We start from the raw sequence: 25897 nt of genomic DNA on the forward strand, positions 1-25897 counted from the left end.
AAATCTACAGAAGGATTGTCTAACTGAGAAAAAAAATAAATGTGAAATAGCAAGCACTTTGGAAATCACTGTGCACTGTTGCGTTGATGATGGGACAGAGAAAACAGCAGCTCTTTTTTCTCGGATTCTTGTTTGTGGAAGACCTTGAAATCTGTGCCTTCTACTTGATTTTCTTTGTCCATGTACTCCTAGTTCTGATCTGCTGCCAAAAAACTTTGTAGGACACTGTGTCTTACATGTGCAGCTAATTAACTGCTGAGGGCCTTTTTATATATAACTGCAAACCCCCATTTCTCTAGATTGTATCAACTAATTGTTGAAGTTTAAGGCCCTGATTCTGCAACTAGTTCCCCATGTGAATTAGTCCAGCTAAATTGGGTAGGATCACTTGTTTACATTAATGTGTTCATATGCGTAAATTCTTGCAGTATCAGGGTGAAACATTTAAAAAATCTCTCCTTTGCTTGGTACTTATCAGATTGATCTTACATAGCACTGCCTAATTGGCCTCACTTGTGCAATGGGCAAAGTTTTTGTTTATGGCCTTCCAAAGATTCCACTTAACACGTTTGCTCAGTGAAGCTTAAAATCCCTTTGGGGCACCTCACAGTTCAAGGAGTGAACATTTCATTCTTTACCTTGCTGGTTGCCATCACTCCTTTTTTTAGCGTGTCCTTGACGGAATTCAAGGATCTTTCTTTATATTTTCAATCTGAAAATAAAAGGCATTAGTTATTTTCCCATCAGCAAGGTTAGGTTGTTACTTTCCATGACTTAGGGGCTTTTGAAAAGGGCTGTTGCAGGTCATGACTATTCCTCTAGAAAATACTCTTTAATTTATAATGATATGTATGCATAGCACTTCTATACTGAATGTACTCTTTGGTGAATGGGTTCCTGTTCAGAATCCATTTTTCCTTAGGAAGATCTATCCTTTTTGGTTTGGCATACTTGAGCAATGCATCACTTCAGATTAAATACAGAGCTCAGATAATGGTGAATGGCGGTATACAGTATGCAGGCCTTAAAAACAAAGGAAAAAATTGGGGGGGGGTGGGTGGGAAGGAAATGACACATTCCAATATCATGAAACAGTTCAGACAGATAAGGTTAAATAATATACCTTTGATCTTAATAGAGTTTTGTTGGGTTTGGGTTTGTTTTTTCTTTTATATTCTACTCAGGTATTTATCTCAGAACCTGGAAAATTCCGCCAAAAAGTGAAGGTGTGGATTTACGAATACTGGAATTTTACTGATTCTATAGCTATCATCCTGTTTATGATTGGTTTTGGCTTGCGCTGGTCTGACCCCCCTGTTCAAACTGCAGGGAGGCTACTTTACTGTTTGGATATAATATTTTGGTACACTCGGCTCCTTGATCTTTTTGCTGTGAATCAGCATGCTGGACCATACCTGACAATGATTGGAAAAATGGTAAGTATTATGCTTTGCAGCAATATTCTGTAGTTAAGGCATCTATTGAGGGACATGTCAATGTCAAAAGTGACAGGAAAAAAATGATGGTCAAAGGAGAGGTCACCTAATAATTCAAAGTGAATGTACTATTTCAAAATACTGTTATCTTTTTCTGTTTGTGAGTTGACCATGATCAGATTTCACTTCTAATTTATTCATTATTTGAATTTATTCACAAAAGTCATTTCTGCTTCATTCCTTGGAGAAGAGTTGCATTTGAGTTGAGTTTCTGATCCAGCTTGATAATAGAAGGAAAAATCACTGTCTCTTGCAGACAGGCTCGCTACTATATATAATTCCCCGAGCTCTTGAAAACTGTCTCATTATTATTTTACATTTTGATTCAAATAATTATATCCCATTTTAGCAGGCAAAATTTCTCTGAGATCAAAGTTAATTTTTTTTTTTCTCTTTTGGTATAAGAAATGCTGCTGAACTGCTGCCTAGTCTTGAGGGACATCTGCAGATTCCCACTGTAATTTCCCTCAGTTATTGGGAACTATCTTATTAATACTGTTATATTCTGTCTTGCATAGTAATTCTGATGTAGTGTTAGAAGGCAAAATCATTTTCACTGCTGTTCCTTGCTCCCACTTCAGAAGAAATGCCACTGAGGAAAAACAAGATCATAAGGTCTCCGTGTTTTTCAAATCTTGTGTAAGATCCTAAGAGGGTCTTGAGAAGCAAGTAGGACTTGTGGCCATTTCGGTCCAGGATGATTTTAACCTCTAAAAAATACAGAAGTAGTCCAGAAATAAAATATTTTAATTTCCTCCAGCATATAACATTATTAGCCCTGTTTTTATATTCTGATTTGTAAAAACAGTGATTGAGACTCTAAAATAAATGTGTCCTTTGCATATAATTAACACAGCTAACTGTTTCATTCAAACATGTCTTCCAGACAGCAAACATGTTCTATATTGTGGTCATGATGGCCATAGTCCTGTTGAGTTTTGGAGTGTCACGAAAGGCAATACTTTCACCAGAGGAGCCTCCTTCTTGGTCTCTGGCACGAGATATTGTATTTCAGCCCTACTGGATGATGTTTGGTGAGGTCTATGCTGGAGAAATAGATGGTGGGTAATTTTCACAGTACAGCTAAATGGCTTAAATGTAACACATGCTGAATTACGTCCATTTTGTGCTACATGAGTTTTGACCACATATAGAGTTTATTAATTCTCAAACAATGTTGATATCAATATATGTGTCCTTCATGAATAATGCTGAATGAATAATACTGCATGAATAAAGGCGAGAATTTTAGTTTCTTTGTAAAAAGTAAAGATTAAGCTTTAAAACCTTTGAAGTTGGCTTTTCAAATTAAGTATATGACAAAGCTCAGAGGAAAGCACATAGGAACTAATACTAAGCTAGTTCATGGTCAGGAGATCTGGTAGTGAGATGAATTTTCAGTTAGGTGAATCCAGAGCTTCTCATCTCTTGGAGAAAAGACTACAAAGTTGCCTTAAAGGAAGGAAGAATAAAGGGGAAACAAAAAAAGCAAAATAAGAAAGAAATTTTTTTTTTCATCATGGTAAGAGTAACTTGTCAGCATTTTTAAGCACATAAACTAGCTGATCATAGGAAAAATAGACTCCATCAATGTAAATAGGGAAAATGTTATATTTTCATTATGATTTTGACCTTGTCTCAGTACGAGAGAAGAACCAGGCACTCCAGGAGGTATTCCAACATTGCAGATGGAAGGCACTATTATGATGCCAGGTGATGGGTACAAGTGAAACAGTCCCTAAAATAGAAAAGTAGGCATTCTAATAGATTAAGTTATTTAAGATAGTTCATAATAGACTTGATTCATTAAAATAATTTAAGGTGTTGCAGTTATTACTGCTGAAGCAGTTACATGATTGTTATGTATTTTGGTTGTATAGGTAAAAATTCTTTTAATGAAAGCACACTGTTTATTTTAACAGTTTAATCAATTTAATCACTTATTACTTCTAACCTTTCAGAAATTTGACATGTCCTAAATTAAGCTATGATTTCTGTAATGACTCTTTATGCTGGGGAATATGTCTGTAATTTGGGGCTGCTGTTTTATAAAAGTATTTTAGATTTTCCTCAAAGTTGTAAAATTTGATAAAAAATATAGAAATTGGAAAGATTTTGACAATTTAAAATCATTAAGAGGGATCACTTAATTTCTCTGATTTGTTGCTTCACCTCAGAAGTATTTGTAACCATATATACTTTTGCACATGAGTTAATATCTAACTGAAGCTCTAAAGGAGTAACACTCCAATACTGGTAAAGCAGCCTTTGTGTTACATCCTTTCCACAGTGGAGACAGTGAAAGTTTTGCTTTAAGGATCAAAGATTTGGATTTCAGTTTACTTGCATGTATACCATCGCCCAAATACATTTCAGCTGCCTCATTTTTTCCCCTTAACAAGAAGTCAGGGGGACAGGCATAGGAAATACTATGTATGAAATCGTGTCTACAACATTTGGATTGCAATGGAAATTATGGGGCAGTAACATCATGAGGAGGTCTCAGATCTCCTTTACGTGGAGGTTGACATTTCAGTTGGGAATTCAGTAATATATCTCTGTGAAAATGGCAAAGAATATGCTGGTTTTTACTGGGCCCAGTAAGAAGCACATGTCATTTCTGTGCCCTGATCTGATTTCTGTGCTAACCATGCTCTGTATGTCCTTCACTTTCAGTCTGCGAAACCAATGAAGACTGCCCTCCTGGTTCCTTCCTCACACCATTCCTCCAAGCTGTCTATCTCTTTGTGCAATACATCATCATGGTCAACTTGCTTATTGCTTTCTTTAAGTAGGTACCATCGTACATTGTTGCAAAAGTAACTAATACATGTTATGCCAACACTTCAGCAAAAGTCTTTTGCCAAAAATGCCCTAGTATGTTGATGGTGATTGTTACCCCATCTTCCATGGGGGTTCTGTGAATAAAAAAAAAACCAACAGTGGAAGCAAGAGGGTGGGAGTAAGGGGCTGGTGAGCAGACACCTTAACTAACTGTTTTGCCATTTAAACAGAATCTGCTTTTTTGAAAGTGGACAACTTCAGTAGGAAAACAAGCAATGTTAATTCAGCTCTGAAGTAATTTGTCCTTTGCTTGTAAAAGTTGTATTTGTTGTGCTGAGAACCTATATACTGTTCATCATAAGGCAGCCCAATATTTAAATTGGCAGTTAAGTGGAGGAGGTTTTCAAAAGAAGAGGATAATGACTTTGTAGGACTAGGCTCTTCCTTTAGGAAATAATTTGAAAATTCCTGCTGTTTGGTGTGATTTGATATATTCGAGGTTGAAATATAACTGTAGTGATTTTAGCTATTTGCTTTTTAATGTCTCCTGCCAGAGTAGGAAGAATCAATGTAGTAATTGTGTAGTAGTGAATCAGTGGCTTTATAGTAATTCTAACCTTTCAAATTTTAACAGGAAAACACTTGTAGTGGATCAGGTTTTGCAAAATATTAGTGAAGAACAGTCTAACACAAGTAGTTAATTATTTTTTCCTGGATTTTTACTATTTTGGGGGAAGAAAAAGTCAGCTGTAGGTTAAAAAAAAATTGAAATGAGGAAATGTAGTGATTAATATTCAAGAAAACTGAATGATCACAACTCTTTCTATTCCCACTTCCAATTAGAAATCCCTTTCCTGAAATCATGGCAAGGCATCAATTTTGCTGTGGTTTTTTTTTTAATACATGGCTGTGAAATTGCAATTTGAGTTATTCTAGAGTTAAACCTTTAGCAATAATGATATGTTAAATCTTCTGGCTAGTGATTTGATTGTTCTAGAAGTGGGACCAAAAATGGGTATGTGCAATATATTTAATTATGCTCCCAGAGGCAAATCTGATGATTTTGTGATTATATACTGGGTGTGTAGTATGGTGGTGCAACTGAAATGACAGTGTGAAAAAACTTGCTTCTTGTACTTGGGCCGATGATAGTAGATACAGGAGATTATTCAGTGCAACAAGAGTCGTGTTTTATAATGTCATAGCTCCAAAGAGCACCCTGCAGAAGCACTGCACATGTAGCTGCCTATCGCAGCAAGTATTTTGTTCAGGGAGAGTGCACTGAAGAGCAACAGAACCATTTTGTTAACATTCTTCCCTTAGCCTGACTTTTGCATTTAATCCAGTCCAAAGAGGCAGACAGTGTTGAATTCTCAGTTAGGCTATGTATTAAAGTTTAAATAATCTGGCTGAGATTTCAAAGCCACTTCAGGGATATTCTTTGCCCAGTTCCCATTAATGTGAATGGGAATTGGATCTCCAAATCCGTTAGGCAGCTTTGAAGATCTCATTCTCAGTGCACTAGCTGCAGGCACATGCTGCTGCTTTGTTAAATGAAAGTTGCTAAGCTGATTTACCTCACTGGAGGGATGGGACTTTTCTTCAGTGTCAAATTAGATCTGTAGACAAGCATATTGTGCTGTATTGGGAGCTTCCCTCACAAGAGTCTTTTACCCTCCTTCTGCCTTTATCTCTCTTCTCAGTAATGTTTATTATGATTTGAAATCCATATCGAACAAGCTCTGGAAGTACAACCGATACCGCTACATTATGACCTACCATGAGAAGCCATGGCTGCCTCCACCTTTCATCCTCCTGAGCCACATCGGGCTTCTGATAAACCGCATCTTCCACCATCGTCCCCCAAATGAGATGGATCAAGAGGAAGGCGATGTTGGTCTAAGTAAGCAGACCTAAGCTAGGGATCCAAAGGAATAGCTGATGAGGAATGTTTTGCCAGCTTCCTATTAATTTGTAGCTCAGTTCCTAAAAAAAAACCCAAACAGACAAACAAACAAACAAAAAACCCTGTAAAAAAACCCCCAAAAGCCAACAACCAAACCCGAACTGAAAAACACCTTCTCCCTCCCAAAAAAAGATATATTCTCTGTATAGGATGCTGGTCTTATTTGCAAAATGAGATTTAACCTGCTTGTTTGAGAACTCTTGTAGGAAAAAGTGACCAGGGTAATGCTTTGCTTTGGTTTTGGCTTTTGCTTTGCATCATACTGTAATGTGCATCAGCCAAGATACATCATCACTGAGCAGAAATCAAGTGACAGCAGCTTTTCTGTAGGATAGAACAGCCTTATTTTGAAAGTAAACAATACCGGAGGTATACATTTCTGTACATTTGTCCCGAGATCAATTCCTTTTTAATTGCCCAGAGGAAATAGCAGCAGAGCCCAGAGATAGAGGAGATCCAGGGATGGCATATGCAGAGAGCCTAGGGGCTTTTGACCTCCTTACTGCATCCTTCCCTTTGTGCACTGTCTCATTGCTGCACCTTATCCCCAACTCATTCACCCTTCCCAACCTGGACTTCTCACTTGCAAGGTCCTTCTCTTTAATGCCATGCCAATTCCCTGTTCCACTGTTGTCAGCTCCTGCAGCTCTGCCAGGAGCAGGCCTAGCCATTACAGGGAGAGACAACAAGATGTTGGGATGGGAATTAATACTGGGGCTAGGGTGAAGCAGAGGAATGGGGAGAAGGAGCAGCTTTTCAGCTGTACCCTTATCTGAAAAGACATTGGAGAACATTGGTGCATATTATTATACAGCCTAATTCTTTTTATGCAATGTATGTCCTTGATGCCTAATAACAGAGGTGAGCAGACCCTACCTAGGTTATGCTTCACTTAGGATTTTCTTTGCTGAACATGAATCCCTGAAGATACCTGGCATGCTCACAGGTGGTTACAGAGTTAAGAACTCAGCTTAACTAATCGATACTGAGCTGCTTTACTGCTGCTCCTAGGCTCAGCTCCTCCATCATGACTGCATACATCAGCCTGCCTTTGAAGTACCGCTAGTTGTTTAATATGCACGCTCAGTATAAGTCACTGACGTAGTCTGTCTTGTAAGGTGCATTAGGCACAAGGAAAGCTGAAGCACTCCTTAGCGCATCTGAAGTCCTCAGAGAGAACAAGGCTCATGCCTTGCCTACACTTCTCAAAGGAAGAGACTTCTTTTTGGTGTTGTGTGTACTTTTTTGTCCCTTTTCTATATGCCTCTGCATTGCTTGGTAAGTTTCTTCCACTTGAATTTTGGTGTGGTTATAATTAGCTGGCTTTAGCAACGAGGATCCACTGCCACCCCGTGGAAAAACAATGAAAATACCAATACACAGAGAGCAAAACTTTGGAGGCAGGTGCACAAGTGGATTAGGGGTGAAAAGAGTCTAGGAGGTAATCAGGTCTCATCGGGAGTGAGAGGGGGACCCCCGGAACACTGCGGGGGGCTTCCCTGCTGGGCCATGTGTGGCAGCCAAGGACTAGATGCTCGTAGCAAACACTGCCATGTTGCTTGGCATGGATACCCCCCTAGCAAGTACAGTGAGGACCTGGGTATGTAAAGCAGGAAAGAAAAAAGGAGCTTGGAAGGAAGATGCAGAGTTTGGATCAGAGAAGCAGCTTTCTTTCCACCGTCTGTATTTCTTCATGCTGACTTATAATTGATCTGTTCTCTCAGAAGTCTTGGTGTGCTGAAGAGTGGCATCATGAGCAGCCCAAGCTGTGGAGTTTTCAACTTTGGAACGTGTTCTTTTTCTCCCAGTGGTGTTGCTTAATGTTTTATACCTACAAACGTGTGAAGAAATCAGGTGAAAAAAAAGCTTTGTAGCTTTGAGTACCTGAAAGGACTGTAATTATTATAGGTGAATAGTCCTAAACGAATGCCTGGACAAAATTATAGTGAAATCTTTGTAAGTCTTACATATTCACAGCTAAATCTTGTGAGTCACACATGTATAACAGGATACAGAGAAAGGTTTGGGAGAAAATACATCTTTGTGAGCAGCCATTTGGTGTGTACTTCTGAGGCTTTAAAAGGGAGTGCACGGGAATTTTTGTCAGTGTGATTTTGCTCCCTGTCTAAGAGAACATAAAAAATACCCCAAACATTTTAAGTCTATTTGGTATGTTGAGTGCACACATACCCCCAAATTCGTGGACCTAGATCAGATTAATTCATTTCAGGAGTGAGAGGGAGGAAACCTATGCTGAGAGATTTCTTTTTTCTTCTCATGGATGCTTATAAACAACTGTATTTGTCAGCACGCTTATACTGACTCCTACCTCCTTTGTTCAGAGCTGTACCTGAGTGATGAGGAGTTAAAAAAACTCCACGACTTCGAGGAACAGTGTGTGGAAAAATATTTTCATGAGAAGAATGAGAGCTTGAGTTCCAGTGACAGTGAAAGGATCCGTCTGACAACAGAAAGGTTTGCTTTGATGCAGATTTGTGCTCTTTTATATACATTTGTTGTATAAAGGGACTTTGATAAACTCATGCTTTCAGACGAGTCTATGGCCACTATGGCTGATTTGGTGGAGAAGTAACGTACCTGCAGTGCTGAGCAGGCCTGGTGGGGAAGCCTTGCTGGCAGAACTGCATCTCCAGTTGCCTGCAGTGTATGGCTGGTTAAAGGGGTGCAGTGAGGTACCGCTCAGTTTCACTTTTGAGGGCCAGGTAGCACCACAAAAATATGCCCTTGTAGGGCACACAATGCATACTGTTATTCAGGTGCTTAGTCGTGCAGGAGCACTGCGCCAGTATTGCTTGTGAGCGTGGCTACAGCTTACAGAAGTAAGCGTATAACCATTATCTACAGTCTAGTGCCTTGGTTTTCAAAACATCAATAGACAACTGTCAGTGGGGTTTCAAAACTCTCGGTGTTGGCCTAGTTCAGTTTTCCATTGAAATCAACGGCAAAGCTGCCATTAAGTGTAATGGGAAGAGTTAAAGAACGCGAACGCTATCGCAAGTCTTACTGACTGCCAATACCGGTCTCATCTAATAAATTTGTTTTGCCCAGAGAAAGATAGCCTCTTAATCTTCTCCTGTTCATAATCTTTTTTTCTGCATACTAAACCAAAACACGCAAGCAAAATGAATGCCCCCCCTGTAAAGGAAATAAAATAAGTAGCTTTGTTCAAATGCTGCAGAATCGATCACAGCGGGAAGATTTCATTTAGTGGATAAATATAGATCTGGGAAGTGGGGTTTTTTCTGAGTTCAAAGGTGAAACACACTTCACAGCATTGCATAGCATTAATACATAAACTAATTTAGGTGAATATGATATTTTGGGACACCGGTCTTTGATTTTATTTGTGATTTTATTCAGCTGTTGGTTAGATACTACATCTTTCAGTTACTCAGTGATAAAGGAAAGGAGTGACTTCTGCATATTGCCTGCAGCTAGTTTATCACTGTCATATTGATAGAGCACCAGAGATTATCTTCAGGAAACACAAAGATAATGATTTGGTTAAAATTGTATCATTCCAGGCAAAGGAACTCTTGCACTGTGGATTTGAAGACTGTTAAAAAAAAAAAAGGCTTTGCCTTTTGGGTAGTTGAATTTTACCTGAAGATAACTGATGTCATCAGACACACAGAATTTGTTCCCAGAGGCCAGATGATAGGTAGTTGGGAAGACCCTTTTCCCAGGAGTCTCCAGTACTAGAGAAATGCAAGAGCATCTGTGGGTTTGTGTGTGAGCCTTGACCTTCTCATGCTTGCACAAGAAATGTAGACATGCAGGATGACTGGCTGACAAGAAGTTATACTTTACAGAATTTTACATTTATAGCTATAGTCAATGCAGCATGTCCCACACTGCGTCCTGCTGCCCATAGTTTAGTAGGTTCTATGGCAAGGAATGGACATTCATAGGAAAATAGCCGTTTTTAAAATAGATACTCCCTGAGCAAAAAGCCTGTTTCTCTAAAAGTCACTGGCTGTTGGCCAAGTAGTCTGAATGACATGTTACAAGTCTGGATGAGTTTTGTCAGATTTAGATATTCATGGGACTGGAAGTCACCAGTTTTAAAAAAAAAAGGCTGTTTGAAACACTGACTTTTTGAAATGTGTTAATAGCTTCATCATCTGGCAAACAGAAGTAAAGATCCACATTTTGCTATTTTAATTATCTTTTCTTTTTCCACCTAGAGTGGAGGAGATGTTTCTGCAGCTTAAAGAAGTGCACGAGAAGGTATTTTATATCAAAGAGTCATTGCTCTCCCTGGACAGCCAGCTAGGACATCTGCAAGACCTGTCTGCCTTGACAGTGGACATCCTCAAAGTGCTTTCAGCTGTAGACACCTTGCAGGTGGAAGAAGCCTTACTGGCTGACACAAAACATCGAACCTGTAGGAAGCTGCCCCATAGCTGGAGCAACGCACTCTATTCTAAGACCTTGAGCAGCCTGGAGTGTTTGTATGACAAGAAGTATCACTACTACAGCGTGCCACCTTCCCTCTTACGGAGCTTGGTAAGGAGTCAGTGGCCATCAGAGTGCAAAGACCACTTACTGAGAACTGAGAGTAACAAAGTGGTAGAAGACAGCTCTCGAAAGACAGAAACAGAAAGTGACACGCTCACTTCAGGAGTATCCTCTGAGACTAAGTCAACGCCCAGATACGGACAGTTTTTGCTGGTGCCCCCTGACCATCAGGGAGGATCTTTATCTGAGGATGTTAACTTGAATTTGTCCTTTTTGAGCACTCCTACCAAGTTCAGAGGTGAACTGCAAAGTAACGTGGTGGTGCAGCAAAACTTGCAGAGTGCCAGCCTCACTGGGAAGGAGCCAGAAGATTATGGATGGAGCCAGAGAGACTTTGTTATTCACTTGCCATCAGAAAAGACTAATACTGTAGGGGCTGGTCATCCTGCAGGTCTCCAGCTGTCGCTGGATATTGAAGAAAGCGCAGCGCTCTCCTGCGATGACAGGGAAGAAACTGAAGGTGGTTATGTGAACTGGGGATTCTCTGAAGGTGATGAAAAGGGGGTTTTCAGCTCAGGGAAGAAACAAAAGAAGGCCCTGTGCATACATTCCACCTATAATAGCGAATGCAATTGCACAAGTGGTCCTCCCAGGCATGTCCAGATAAGAGAATCAAAGTCCTTCTCCTACAACTCCAACAGGTCACGTAACAATAGCATCACCTCTCAGAACAAGCTGAAGCGCAGCACCTCCTTCTGGATCAGCCCACTCTGGAAAGACTGGAGTTTCTGTAGGAGCAACAGCTTACAGGCCCCAAAGAAAGAGAAAAGACGTGAAACCTTCAAGACCATAGGTGGTAATTATAAAACACTGTAGTTGTACAGTATCATTTACAGGGGAGCCTGAGGCATTATAAAAAGTGTTTCATTTTCATCCAGGAGTTACTGCCTGCAGAGAGTCCAGAGATGCTTCATCACTTTCTTTGTGCTGGGTCTGACAGCTGTAGGGGAATCCTGGTGTGTGCCCGGTATCCAAGCTGTGCCACCCCCGTGTGTCAGCCACTCCGATTCTCCCCGTCTCATGGGATCCTTACGGCTGTGGCTACACAAGCCCAAGTGACAGGGGACACTGCTGGCTCTGGGCAAGTCTCCTGCTCTGAGGATGCAATCCAAGATTTGCAGGAGCCAAAATAAATTGTGCGTTTCCTAAGAGATACATTATTGGTACCATAGGTCAGATGGATGCATGGAGAATGAAGAGGTATAAATTTTAAAGCTAGTTTAAAACCCTCCCTGTACACTACAAGGTTTGCCTACCAACAGCTAAAATACAGCAGATTCCAGTTCTGAGTATTCTCAATATGATCTGATGGATAACATTTGTTGGTTTATATCTTGTGATGGTGCACGTCTTTGCACTGAACTGCACGGGTATTAGCTTTGGGTGTCACAAGCCTTTCTCAGCTTGCTTTGGAGATCTGCCAACTCCCTGTCTTGTCGGATCTTCTCTTGGTAAACAAAAGCTCTGTAGCTTAATGGTGCTTTTTGACTCCTTTCCACAGAGTCTTTACATTCCGGTGAGCTGCACCACAGTGAGGCAACAAAAGCAAAACAACAAAACAGAGACAGAAAGTCTGGGAGGGGAAAGAAGAATCAAAAATCCCTTCAGGTGCCGGTATGTGTGGGTTCAAGAGAATCACATATCCCCTATCTTGTCTTTTTCATTATGACCATCTCTGCTGCACGGCTTAGTTGAAAATGTATGCATTTAAAGTGCTGCACATAAAGTGGGGCATCTTTGTTGTGCGTCTGGCTTCGGTTTAATTTTGCTTTTATTTGAATACGTGGGATTTCAGTTTTGAATGTGTGGAAATCTGTGGATTTTGCTCCATAGCACACCGGGGGTATTACTGACTGTACATGAAGAGGAATCAGTGCTTGCACTTCGGCTGGAAGGACGACTCAGGGAGGCATCATGTGATCTAGGATAGAACTAGGGAGAGAAGGGCCACATTCAGGCAGTGTGCAACTGTAAACAAGCAAACCAGGCCTCCTAATGTTGCCTCCTGCCTCAAAGAGTCCTGCAGTGTTTTCTCTGAACCCATCAAACATTTAGCACATTTCAGGCAGCATATTGATCATGTCATATGTATGGGGCAAGTTTCATAACAGTATGTATGTATACATATATACAAATGTATTTATAAAGTTACAAAGACATTCCCAGGATTTTTGTCAGCTGGGAAGGGTTATCTCTGTTTAATGAGATCAAAGCTGAAGACTGATTTGTTTACATAAGATGCTCAAGTCAGCAACAGGTCTTAGACTTGAACTTTGAGACCTTAAACCTGAAAGTGTTCTGAGGGACTTCAAACTTTTAAAAAGCTGTAGTGCTAGGTGTTGCATCAGTAGTATTTACTAGACAGAAGCAATGTGTCTTCTGCAACTTGTAATAAAAATGGGAAAATCTCTTTCTCGGTTGGGAGCGAGTTCAGTCATTGGCATTTCAGTGATGCTCTGAAAGGCCACGTCATAGGCTGTCAGAAGAACTGCAGAGGTGCTAGTCATCCTATAAATTGAGTGTTGTTTTCTCTGTGTCTTGCCAGGTGATTAGAGTGGATGATTGTCCCCAGAACACCCAAGTGAGCTCAGAGCCTGCAGAGATCAATGTCTGGGATGAGCAAGAGAAACACAGCAAGAACTGGCTCACCGTGTCTAATTTCAGTCAGCTAAGTACGTGGTATTTTGCAGAAGGTGAAATTCAGAACAGATTTTAAAAAGAAGCCATAAATAAAATGTCAGAAATGTCATCCACCACTGTCACCTCATGGCATAATTTTTACAGGATTAGAATTAGGTTGCAAGAACACAATACTTGGTTATTTGCTGTGTCACTGCAGAGGCAAAAGGGGCAGAGGTTGGATGGAAGGTCAGTTAAATCTTTCTGCGACTGCTGCCTGTCTTGTGTGGGAGATGGTGGAGTACTGTTTCTCCAAATAAGTGGGAAGCAAGGAGGGTGATATCCTTTTCTCCTCTCCTGAGGTGTCTTCTAAAGTGACATCTTGGCTAATTGCAAAAATAAACTCTCTCGTGAATTTCTCAGGGCATTTTCACTCACAGACAGTGCTGCGATACTGTATCTGCTCACAGATCCTCTGCATGCATTATTCATTACTCATTGCTCAGAAACACGTCCTCCAAAGGGAAGAAATGAATTCTGTAGCGTCGCTGTTGGAATGAAAAGGGAATGGTGTTCTTACTCTTCTCTTAGTAATTCTCCAGCTCTTTCATTCTCAGAAATCCTTTCCACAGTTCACCTTATCTTTCAGCTTTGCTGTGATGTGGTTCAATGGCTTCATCCCGGGAGCTGCTGGGAGAAGCACCAGCAAATGCTGTGACTCACTCACTCGTAGCATGGTCTGAGAAGAGCTGCGCTCCTCTAAAATCTGCTGACAGAGCATGGAAACAATCTGTTTCAACCCTACAGAATTCTGTTATTGCTTTTATAGCCCATTACATATTTGCTGGGGCAATATGGTATACAGATGTTTATTTTATAGCTGTGCATAAGTGTTTAGTTTGCAGCAGTGGGGCTGTTCTTTTACACTCTGGAAATAGCTGATACCTGCCTGCTCTTTCGGCTAGGTTTGGAGCGTCTCAGTTACATGCACCAGAAAATGACAAATCACGACATCAGTAGGCATACCATACCAGTCTGTGATTACCTGAGGCATTCTCGAGAGGTAAGACCTAAGATTACCTATCCTAGCTCATAGCTTTGGCTTGGATGAGCCCAGGGTAGCTCTACGGACATCCATGGACTTGCTGCTGTAGGTTCTTTGTCATGAAATAACTCTTCAAAGAACTTTGTTGTCTGCTGGCACAGCACATGTGTGCAAGTAAATGAATAATGTAACAGTTGTTAACACTCTGTTAAGTTTATTGAAGTAGGATATTAAATTATTGAGTCATGGAGTGGTTCTGAGTATGAAGAAGTTGGTCAGAAATGATGTGTGTGTTGATGTTTCATTAGGCAATGAGTGAGTGCACAGCTTGGCCTTGAACCTGTAGGCAGAACTGGTTAGCAGAGTGAAATACATCTTGGAAAGTTGGCTACATAGCTCTTAAGTCTGTCACTTGGAGATAGTTATTTCCTGCAAAATGGGATTTAAATATTGGTAATAATTGCAAATCTTAGATTTCTTACCCACTGGCTTATAACACTGTATTTTAGTATTTATCAGAACTGAATTGCATGTCCATAACGTAAAGGTCCCTCTGCCTATTTGAATCAAGATGGTGAGAGACCAGTTCATATTTCCTGAAGACTGGGAATAGGAACCTGGCTTATAGGAACTTCTATCTGTTTTAAAATGATGTACATAATGAAAGAAAATACATGTTTCACTACATTGCGTAGGGGTATCTCAGAGGTATGAAAAGAAATTAACAAAGAATAAATTAAGGAAAAGAACTGTGAAGTAGTCCTTTCCTCTTCCCTTCTCCACCAGCATCCTTCCTTGCCTGTTTTACTTATAGAACTCTTGATTATCGAAATGGTGATTGTTAAAAGCCTAGTTTATTCTTCACTGTAAATGCTATGAGTTGCACTCTTTTTTTTATCAATTGAAATAAACTAGATAGCTTCAGATATGCTGTTCTCAATGCTGTACAATTTGAATCCCAAATACCAGCGAAGAGAGCCTGAATCTAAATTTTAAAAGTGGCAAGGTTTTGTATGAAAGAGTGGAGCAAGAGAGAGAAATAGAAATGGAAGAAATGGATTTACTGATTTTGTATTCTGTAAAACCTCAGCTTGGAGTCTAAATCAATAAATCTTTGAAATGTGAAACACAGGGTCAGACAAGCAAAATAAAGGTACAGTCAGGGAAGCCAGCTGAAGGGACCAAGTAATTCAAAACCTATATTAAGATGTCTTGGGTAGAACTCAAGGGTGGGATTTTTAAAGTTCTCAGAAAAATTCTACTGATTACAGCAGGATTGGAGTTGGATTAGATGAACTCATTCCTGAATGCCAACTTCAAATTATTTATTCTTGCAAGATGTCATCTCTAATAGCCACTGAGTTGCTGTTCTTCTCTTGTGTTATGAGAGTTTTTATTTATATACCTATATATATCACTGAGATGTAACAATGTTGCTGCATCCAGTTGTTCCACTTGGAGTATGATATATTTTAAAGAAGTGTGTTTTCCCTAACGTGGTACTTCTCAGATTTACCCATTGATAACCAGCAGTTCAGAAATCCCTCCTGATGGGGAGCAAGGGTGGATGAAGTGTGGCTTAAGTGTCAGATAATATGGGAAGCTGAGTTCTGGTTAATTTATCTTTAAACTTTGATCTTGCAGAACTTTTTGTGGGGGCTCTGTTTCTTTTGAGGGGGGCTCTGTTTCTTTACTCACTACTATTCAGAAGAATAATCCAATTTCTGACTAATATATGAGGAGGACTTGGCTGCTTCAATTTTCCCTAACATGGCTGGAAGCTTAGAAGAGTGTTTGAGTACTTTTTTAACTCTGAGACCTGGGAAACATGTGATCAGTCCGTTACGATCTTCTGTTATAGAGGTTTAGGGTGCGTTTTATTTTCAACACCTTTAAAATTTAAAATCTCTAAATTGGAATTTTCTGATATAGAGTTCTCTAATAGTGTCCATGTTAGAAGACCTTTAACATGCTTTTGTGAGTGTATTGAGATACAGATGGGTACTTGAATGTATGGAGACAGCATGGAAAAACTGCATTGTGAGCGATGAGTTCCATTTTTGTGTAGATGTGGCAATGCTGTGATTCACCTGCCTGTCAGTGTCATTCTTTCTGCTAATGATAACAATAAGTGTTTTCAAGTGTGTACCTCTCCGAGTTGCACGGTGTACATATGACAGTGACATGCAGATTTTAGCAGTAAAAGTAGCTCTCTTCTTTACAGGATTTGAGTAATGGCATGTTTGGAACCACCAAGAAAAGTAATCTGAACAGGAACTCCTCGTACGTATTGTTAGTATATTAAGATACTCTTCACATGCTTTTACAGGCTTCTGTGCTTTCTGCAGTTTTCCAGTTCAGTTCTGCAGTATACTTAGGAAGAGAAATTTATGTGAAATGAAGAGTTAAGGCAATTCAGTCTGTTCAAGTTTTTTAAAATGAAACCTTATTAATGGAGATAAAGGAGATCCATTTAAACAAAGCATATAATTTTATTCTAACCCTTTTTATTCTAACAATAATCCAATTTTCTAATTCAATCACTAAGATCACCATAGCATCTTTAACTAGCCATTATTCCAATCTAGTGAGCATGAAAAGTTGCATTTGCTTTTGCTGTGCAAATTGCATGTTTCCTTTTTTAATAATTAAAATGCTAGCAGCTCCTGAAAGCTTCTCTCATTCTCTGATTAATCTCTTTCGTACTGAGTCTGCACACTTCCAAAATATTTAGCTTGGTTTCCTTAATGAGTTTTCAATAGTTATTAAGCTTTGATTATATTTAGGGAAAGTATACTGATTTAAAAAGTGGTTTCAATTTTATTGTGGGCTTTTTGATTTTTTTTTTTAACTTGATCAATCATTATTTTAATGTTAGGGGTATTTTAATATTGTGGCATGGGGAGGGGCAAGGACTGGGGCTTCAGTCAGTTCCTCAGGAGTTGTTTTCCTTCTTGGCCTGGGGGGTCATTCCTCACACCCTCCCACTGCTGCACCATAGGGTCCCACCCACAGGAGACAGTCCCATTCATGAACGTTCACGAACATCTCCAACGTGAATCCTTTCCCACAGGGCTTCAGCTCTTCACCAGCTGCCCTGGTGTGGGTCACTGCTATGGGGTGCAGTCATAAATCATAGAATGTCTCTCAGTCTCTCAGTCCCAGCTGGCTCCAGCCTGGTCCCTCCATGGAGTCACACACCCCTCCCTCCCACCCCCAGCAAACCTGCTCTGTTGTAGATATCTCTCTTTCTTGTGCTCATTTCTGTGTCTCTGTCTCTTTCCATGGGCTGCAAGTGCTGTCAGGGGCTTGCTCTAGCATGAGTCACAGAATCTCCTGTATGTCTCCATCTGCTCCAGCATGGAGCCTCTCCACGGGCTGCACATGGGGTCTTGGCGTTTTCCATGGGCTGCAGAGGGACACCCGCTCCACCACGGGTTTCTCCACGGGTTGCAGGGGCATCTTTCTCTCTGGCACTTAGGGCACCTCCTCCCCCCTCTTCACTGACCCTGGTGTCTGCATAGCTTCTTACATCTTCTCGCTCCCTTCTCTGGGGGCAAAAAGCAGCTGTTTGGGGGGGTCTTCTTTCTTCCTAAAAGTGATTCCCAGAGGTGCTGTGACAGTCGCTGATGACCTCAACTACAGGTCTGGCCTTGAGCTGGCTGGTGTTTACTCTGTTGGGCCTGCAGAGAGCTTCTGGCTGCTTCTTGCTGAAGCCACCCCTGGAGCCTCCCCGCTTCTTCTCCACCAGAACCCAGCCATTCAAAACAGTTTGACTGTGGGTTTGTTTGTTTGGGTTTGGGTTTTGGTTTAACCCAGTCATTCATAGGCAGTAGGCAAACCACATACTTCCTAGCAGGACTTCAGAGGCCATTGACTGGCCTGATTCTGTCACTGAGCCTGTTGTCTTCCATGGGATCTCTCTCCTCTGTGAGGTCAATCATGTCCACTGTCCTCTGTCACAAAGACTGCTTTAAGATTAACACCCTGGCTCTAGTCTCTCTGCAGCTTTGCTAATCCGAAAGAACATCAGCTTTAAAAGTCCTGTTTTGTGCAAGTGATGATAGTTGCCTGTGTGTGGCTCTGAATAGTCTCAGTGTTGATTGAAAAACAAACAACTGTCTATGTGATTGGGGTGGTCTTTAACTGACGCTGTTATTGCCATATAAACAGTACGAACAGTGATGCAGAATCGCAAGAGCAGATCAACATAAAGCAGAGAAACGTGTAGAAAAATATGGCTGTTCTTCAATGACTGAAGATTATTTGCTGATTGTTGAGATGAACAAAGTCTCATTGAGGGTTATTTTGCTTTATGACTGCTGATCAAACTTCTGTCACTTTGCCCTCACATAGATAACATCTCTTTACATATACAGCAGTGTTAGCTTAATGACAGAAATTTTGGAGTAAAATATTAAATGTTTGCTTTTAAACAGGTTAAGAACTTCAGAGGACACTGACAGTAAGTTTTTGGTTGTTTGACTATCATTTTAATTCTTCTCTGCAAACTCACTGTAACAACTCTGAAATGCAAAATCCACGCAGAATTTAATTTACTATACAGTTGGACAGTTATAGGAAAACATCCAGCTATTTTTTTCATATGTTAGTTACAAATTCATACTTTAAAGTGGAAGACTGTTCTTATGAGAACATGTTTTTCTTATGAAAACTGCAAAATCTTAAAAGAGAAAAAAAAAAAAAGTATTTTTTTTATCTTTGTCTGCCCAGTAATGATGTCCTTAACAGCAGGAAGAAGCTCTTTGAGCTGATGGTGAGACCTCCAGAATTAAAGCAGGGCGTATTCCTGATGATAGATTGTGATACAAAATTTGTAATATATGCTTGATTTTTCAAGTTGCAGTTTGTTATAATGCCTCTGTTGGTGTGGTCTTCCTGAAACTGTGAAGTCAGTGAAGGATTGAATATGTTATGAAACGGCTAAAGAAGAAAGTCAAGTTTATAGTGAGGAATGGCTTTGTTCCACAAAAGCAGAGTGCTAGTATGACTACATTGTATTTGTTGCCTTTTAGTCTATCTTCCAGTTTTCCTGACATGCCACTTAGCTGTGAGGCGCTGAGCAGCTGGGCACCTCTCTCTTTTTGAGGCTACCTGTGATGCAGAAACGAGTTGCTCGTAGACTTACCTCCTCTCTCCCGGGTCTAGCTGTGCACGAACCACTGCAGTGCTGAAGCACACTGTTGCAGCCATGGTGGCTTGTGAGCTACTCTCTAGAGCACACCATTGCTTTGATTAAAACGTGTTTTTTCCATCCTCAAAAGCAATGACTTAGTCCCCATCCCCCTTTTCATATTTGTTCTTTTACAACATACAAAGTGCAACAAAACTAGTTTGGTCTAGAGAAGAAGAGAGTGAAAGGGATCTTGAACTACCAAGGGCATTCAGTGGAAATGCTGGCACTTCCCCCAACATCTATTTAAGTTTTTTATTTAAGATCTCCTTCTGTAGAAAAGGGAATATAAAAAAATAAAGTAGACCAAGAAGAAAAATGTAATGTTCAAATATTTTGATGAAGATTCAGTTTTTATTACCTCATTTTTCGGAATTAAAAGTAGAGTAGTTACTTATTTTCTGAAATCTGGCATTTTGAAGGATTGTTTTCCAATAGAACAAAGTGATTTCATCTAATTTGTGGAAACATACTCATTAATCTTGGTTTTATGAAAAAGACTATGTAAAACAGACTTCTGGAGCAAAATTTGTTGTGTCTGTGCCTGTTAAATATGTAACCACAGAAACTGTTTGTCTCTTTACATTTTAACAGCATTTTAGATGTTGTGGGTTAATGGGACAGTATTATTATAACTTTGGTGTAATAATATAGTTAATGGAATGCTTAATGACTGAGGATGGAGTTTGAAAAATCATGCCTTTGGGAGGCTGTGAAGCATGATGGACAGCAAAGTGCTTTTAATGTCCCAGAGGTGTAATTGGCTTAGAGAAGCTACATGTCCTTGAGGTTAATATCACAAGTTTCCCACAATTTCACTGAATAAATAAGTCATCTGGTTATATTACATTGATGACTGAAATCTGCCAATATACTGTGCATTAAAATGTATTTAAAGACTAATAGTAATTATCTTCTTTAGAATGCTGAAACAGTAATTTTGATTAATCTGTTTCATGACAAACACCAGGATGGAAGGAATTAAAAAATCATGCATTTACCTCTGTTACAATAATTAACATAATGATCTTTTAAACATAATTTCAGATATTTTCACCTGCTTGAAAACATCTCAAGATCTACATCATCACTACTCAGGTAAGCAGGAGGCACCAGAATGATAGCTGAGTAATTTAACAAATTAAAAAGAACGTTAGTTCTCCCCTTGTTACAGACAGTTCTCCCCTGTGATTTCCACTTTGAAGAGTTTCACAGTTGCCCACTTCTAAGAAGGTTCTGGATTAATTCATTCCTAACGTTCCTGTGAGAAAATTATGAATTATTTTCTTGCTGCTAATTGCTCTATTCTGGGTATTTCTGGCAAATCCAGAGCAGAATGTAGATAATCACTGTGAAAATATCAGTGGAAACAGTGAATAGAGCTCTGATTCCTGGAGGGGAGGGCAGGAGAGGCACTCATTTGTTTATAGCTGTCACTTCCCCTCACACCTCCCACATCCTCCTTTGTACTTTCTGGAATTGGTTTCTTCAGTTAATTGGTCCTTTACTACTTAATCTGTGTTTATATACCTATGAAGTCCTAGAAATCTGGCAGGGAATAAATCATTTGGATACTAATTGCTTGTAGTCCTGTCTTTTCCTGAACTGAGTATGCAGAGATTGTCCCACAAGGCTGGGATTTCAGTTTTTCCCGGAGGAGAGCCCCAGACAGCTTGCCGGTAGATGTCTCTGTTGCCTGCAGGACTTGGTCTCCTTTAAAGGGATGCTTAGGGTAAACCTGAAGCGGTAGCAGCCTCCTCAAGTTGAAAAAAAAAAAACGTCAAGCGATTTTAATTGGGAATAACACCTCCTGGTTTGTAATCAGCGTACAGCAGCCATTTCGCTGACACCGTAGCATTGTTGCAGTGATGAATTTGGCTCCCGTCGGGCATGCTATTTGAGATTAGGTGGGACTTTGTGGCGCGGGTGAGGGTGGTTTCCATTATGAGTTGACAAACGTCTCGAGAGGTTTCCAGCTTAGCTTTCCTAAGGAAAATCAGGATAGAATTTAGCCCTCGAAGCCCAGAAGTTTGATACTGAAATCCTGCACCACTTCCTGCTTATGGATTGTTTTTACTATGATGATGTGCAGACAAATATAGTTCTACCTCTCTGCATACCTAAAAGAACTTGAGTTTTGACCAAGTTCAGTGAGTGATACGAATCTACTTCACTTTTGCTTCTGGAGGCTCTAGATTGAGTGCTGGCAGCGTTTGACAGATGGCAGAGGTCTGGCAGCTCCCCTGTTCTTGTCCTTGTCCTTGCTATGCACTAATTTTGTGACTAGAGCATGTTCTTAGTGAGGCGTCAGAGGAGGACCTTGATTTTCAGTCCTTGCTCCAAAACTATTCAGACATGTTAACCAATGGCCGTTGAATTTGGAATATGTAAACAAGCCTTGAAGTGGAGACTGAAATGCAGATCTTTTCACATGAGGACCCTAATTCATGGGTTGGCATATCATGGGTCCCCTTTGTTCTCTCCTTCTGAGCCAAAAAATCTGTGATTAATTTCTGTTCAGAGAAGTAATCTTAAAAAAGAAGGACAGATGGTGTCCAATCTCTAGAAGAGCCAGCCATTAGGGCTTTTTGGTTGCCTCGCTGAGAAAAACAGCTCTGCTTTAGCTCTGCTTTCTGCCTTAGATGTTAGTTTTGTCTTCAGCCATTGAATAGGGAAATTAGGCTGTCAGCGCTGCAGCATCCAATTTGCCTCCTTGTCCTAGTCTTACTCTCTTTTTGGCTTACTTCACCTCTCTCTCCCCCTTCCTGATGACTCAATCATTGTGACAACAAAGCCAAAAATACTTAGTTGTCCCTCTGAAGTTTTGAAGGTGCTGGCCTGAGAAATAAACTGCCAATTAGGGAGACATAATAATGTTACTGATACAGTTTGGCAAGGAGCCCAGATGAAAGAACAACGCTCAGTGCAGGGCAAGCTTGGATTTTCCTGTGATGCCTTGCTAAATCCTCAGGTGCTTCTGAGCCTCACAGAGACAGGCAGTGACAGTGACAGCAGCCAGGGCTGATGCATCTCATTGGCACCACGCGAGTGTAGCTGCACTGGAGCTGGAAGGAGAAGGAAGTAGTGGCAGCTGGTAGTGGATGAAGAGCTATCAGTCCTTCTAGCCAAGGTGTAAGGGGCTTATCTCAGAGAACCTGTTTCCTGGGAAGAAGAGGATCTATGCATGTGGGAATGAATGGCAGCTGGTGCTTGTGAGATGCCATGGGCATGCAAAGGGTAGCTGGTAGCTGGGTGGGATGGTGATCAGATCTGACACAGGATCACACTGCAGCCTCCTTGGCTTCATACACTACCATAAAGCATCACCAGATGTTTTTGAAACTAAACCAGCTTTTTGATTATTCAGTATAGTAGTGAAATCTATGTTGTTTGCAGCTGTTGAAAGAAACAACTTAATGAGACTTGCTCAGACCATACCTTTTACACCAGTCCAGCTCTTTGGTGAGTATCAACTTCCTGGTTATGATTTTCCTTTATAAATAGTCAGTACCTTAACTTTTTTAAGACTGTCTTTGAGAAGTTTCCTTGGATTACTTTCAGCAATGCTTCTTGTCTGAAAGAGATGAACCAGGATAGAATTGTAATCCTGTATTAGGTTAGGGACTTTTGGAAACCAGCTGGTTCAACTCTGTCTGAGGCCAATTTGGATCAGGTTGCTTAAGACCTGTCCTATTGCATTTTGAATATGTCTATAAATGGAAGTTCCTCAGCTTCTCAGGACAACCTCTTCCAGTGTTTGACTGACTTTATTGTGAACCTAGTGTTTTCCCCAGTATTTATTGCACTTTCCTTTGGTGTAGCTTGTAGCTGTTGGCATACCTGTGATTACTGTCAACCTCAGAGATGAGTCTTAACTCCATTTTCTCTATACCTATTGTTAGGATAGCTGAAGACAGCAAAAAGATTCCCCTTAACCTTAATTCTCTCTCTGTTCTCTGTCTCTCTCACACACACATAAATATATGTGTATAGGTTATCATATCAAGAAGAAAACCAAGTATTGATTGAAAGGGCGCTCCTGTATCTGGTACAGAAGACTTGTGTGCCAAAGAAAAAAAGAACTTTGCTGTAACTGAAGGGTGGTAGAGAATAATACATAAATAGTTTGGGAGACTTCCAGTGTACAGCATTGACTTACACCAGTAGAAACTCTCCCTTTAGACACTGGAGATGTATGTGCCTTCTTTTCAATGGGTAGAATATTTTGTCTCACAGCAACTAATTGCTGATACTTGCAGCATCACAGGATTTCTTGGGATCAGATTGCTGCAGATAATTAATATAGCTATGAGCATATTGAACATTCTAATCCTGAAGCTCCCAGGAGACACCTTTCTAGGTATTAAAATGTCAAAAGATAATAAAATGAAGAATTAATGTAAGATTAAAACGTGTCTAGTTACAGTATCTTTATTCAAGTGCCTGTCTTTTATGTAAGACACTCGCTTTTCTGTTGCTTTATTTTAAATTAAAATGTGCGCAAATTGTGGCGTTCAGTAGCATCTACATTTGAGATAATGGGGGAAAGTAGGCTTGGGAGCAGGGAGGGAAATCTATTAATCTGAATGCAGTTTGTCCTTCCTTAGACCATTCTTGGCTGTTTTGCAGATGTAGATACCTCCTCACACTTGCCAGTGAAAACTTCTTTGTTACAAATTAACATTGCAGATAACGTGAGCTGCAAGAGGGAAAGCCAGGTTTAAAAAAATGGGTCCACTTTGTTAGCTTACAACAGAAAGCAACAGAAAGACGTCTTGTTTATGCTACAGGAGACTATATAGGGAAACAGATTGAGACTGAGTTAAAGTTCACCAGGTTTCATGACATTTGAGAAAAATGTTACTAGCAGGAGAAGAATGTCTGAAGTTCTGTGCAGTACAGACAACACTGGAATTTCTAGGAAAAAGACAAACCTTAGCTTAGAACACCAAACATGTAAACTTCCTGTTAATTTGCTTTAGGTTGTTCTCCTAGGATTCCTTTGACCATGGAGAGTCATGTCCATTTCAATCTGATTTCCCCATTTCCTTGTGGCCAAGTCACCGCTTTTAAAACAACTCAGCTGTTTGTTTGCGTCAAACGGTGGCATTTCCCAGGCCTTTAATTTTGTAGTCGATAACTATTACAAGCTCTCTGCATCTGTTTGCCTTGTTTGGTTGTTTTTTTTAAGGACAATTACAAGGAAAACACTGCGAGTGTTCCATAGATCTTTATTAACTTAAAACAAGTCTTACTAAAAATTCCCCTTCCACACAAGTGCATAAACAGATATTTTAAGTTCACAAACGAGAGATAAAATATTTTCAAAGCTCAGCCATCTTTAAGTACTTAAAAAGCAGTGACAAATGAGATTGATATTCTGGTCTATATAAATTAATGAGCTTTGTTTGTGGAGAAGTGTGCAGGAAGTGTGTTAAATTCATCTCTGTTTAGTGGCTTAATACAAATTCTTCGGACCACTTACGTTATCACAGTAGATCTTAAGTGGAATGTATGTAGTAAGTAATGTAAGTTTAGATGGGGAAGTTTTACACAGATAAACAGTAATGATAAAAACACTTTGAAAGTGTAGTTTGTAAAGTTGCATGTCTTTTCAATATACCAAATGAAAATGCAGTTCTCTTCTGTTCCTGCAAAGTGTGACTTCTGCTAACAAAACTTCCTTTTATTTAAGCTGGAGAGGAAGTGACCGTCTATCGACTGGAAGAAAGTTCACCTATGAACCTTGATAAAAGCATGTCTTCCTGGTCCCAGCGTGGTATGGCTGCAATGATCCAAGTCTTGTCGCAGGAGGAGATGGATGGGGGTCTGCGGAGGGCCATGAAGGTCATTTGTACTTGGTCTGAGAATGATGTATTGAAGTTGGGACAAGTATTTATTGTGAAGTCTTTCCTGCCAGAGGTGGTTCAGACTTGGCAAAAGATCTTTCATGATGGCACAGTGTTACATCTCTGCCTGAGGGTGAGTTCAGACCTGAAGCTACACTGACTGGTCTGGCCTGATGTGCCTTAAATGTTACACTGCATACACATGAATGTGATGTTATCTTTTGGAAAGGCAAAAGGTTTTGCAAAGGAGGTATCTCCCATTTCTACACAGTATAGAATCAGGTGTTTGTTTTGACAAATTCCTGGCACCATTCTTCATGAAAATAAAAGTAATGTTTATAACATTATTTTATTTAGGAGATCCAACAGCAAAGAGCTGCCCAGAAGTTAATCTATACCTTC

General features: G+C 40.2%; 1 protein-coding gene across 1 annotated transcript in view; it reads left to right on the top strand.

The window, feature by feature from the left end:
- TRPM6 (transient receptor potential cation channel subfamily M member 6) overlaps positions 1-25897 on the top strand; it is a gene marked incomplete at its 3' end in the record, with an annotated part of 98238 nt that overhangs the window by 62603 nt on the left and 9738 nt on the right. The window contains exons 21-35 of the mRNA XM_084278400.1: positions 1185-1436; positions 2383-2557; positions 4173-4287; positions 5984-6183; positions 8589-8721; positions 10455-11584; positions 12290-12402; positions 13334-13460; positions 14373-14470; positions 16677-16735; positions 18892-18917; positions 20694-20744; positions 23043-23108; positions 25342-25628; positions 25853-25895. Coding sequence (XP_084134526.1) covers positions 1185-1436; positions 2383-2557; positions 4173-4287; positions 5984-6183; positions 8589-8721; positions 10455-11584; positions 12290-12402; positions 13334-13460; positions 14373-14470; positions 16677-16735; positions 18892-18917; positions 20694-20744; positions 23043-23108; positions 25342-25628; positions 25853-25895 — 2875 coding nt within the window. The remainder of the gene's footprint in view (positions 1-1184; positions 1437-2382; positions 2558-4172; positions 4288-5983; positions 6184-8588; positions 8722-10454; positions 11585-12289; positions 12403-13333; positions 13461-14372; positions 14471-16676; positions 16736-18891; positions 18918-20693; positions 20745-23042; positions 23109-25341; positions 25629-25852; positions 25896-25897) is intronic.

The sequence above is a fragment of the Gallinula chloropus genome, assembly GCF_964237585.1.
Source record: "Gallinula chloropus genome assembly, chromosome: Z".
NCBI classification, from domain to species: domain Eukaryota; kingdom Metazoa; phylum Chordata; class Aves; order Gruiformes; family Rallidae; genus Gallinula; species Gallinula chloropus.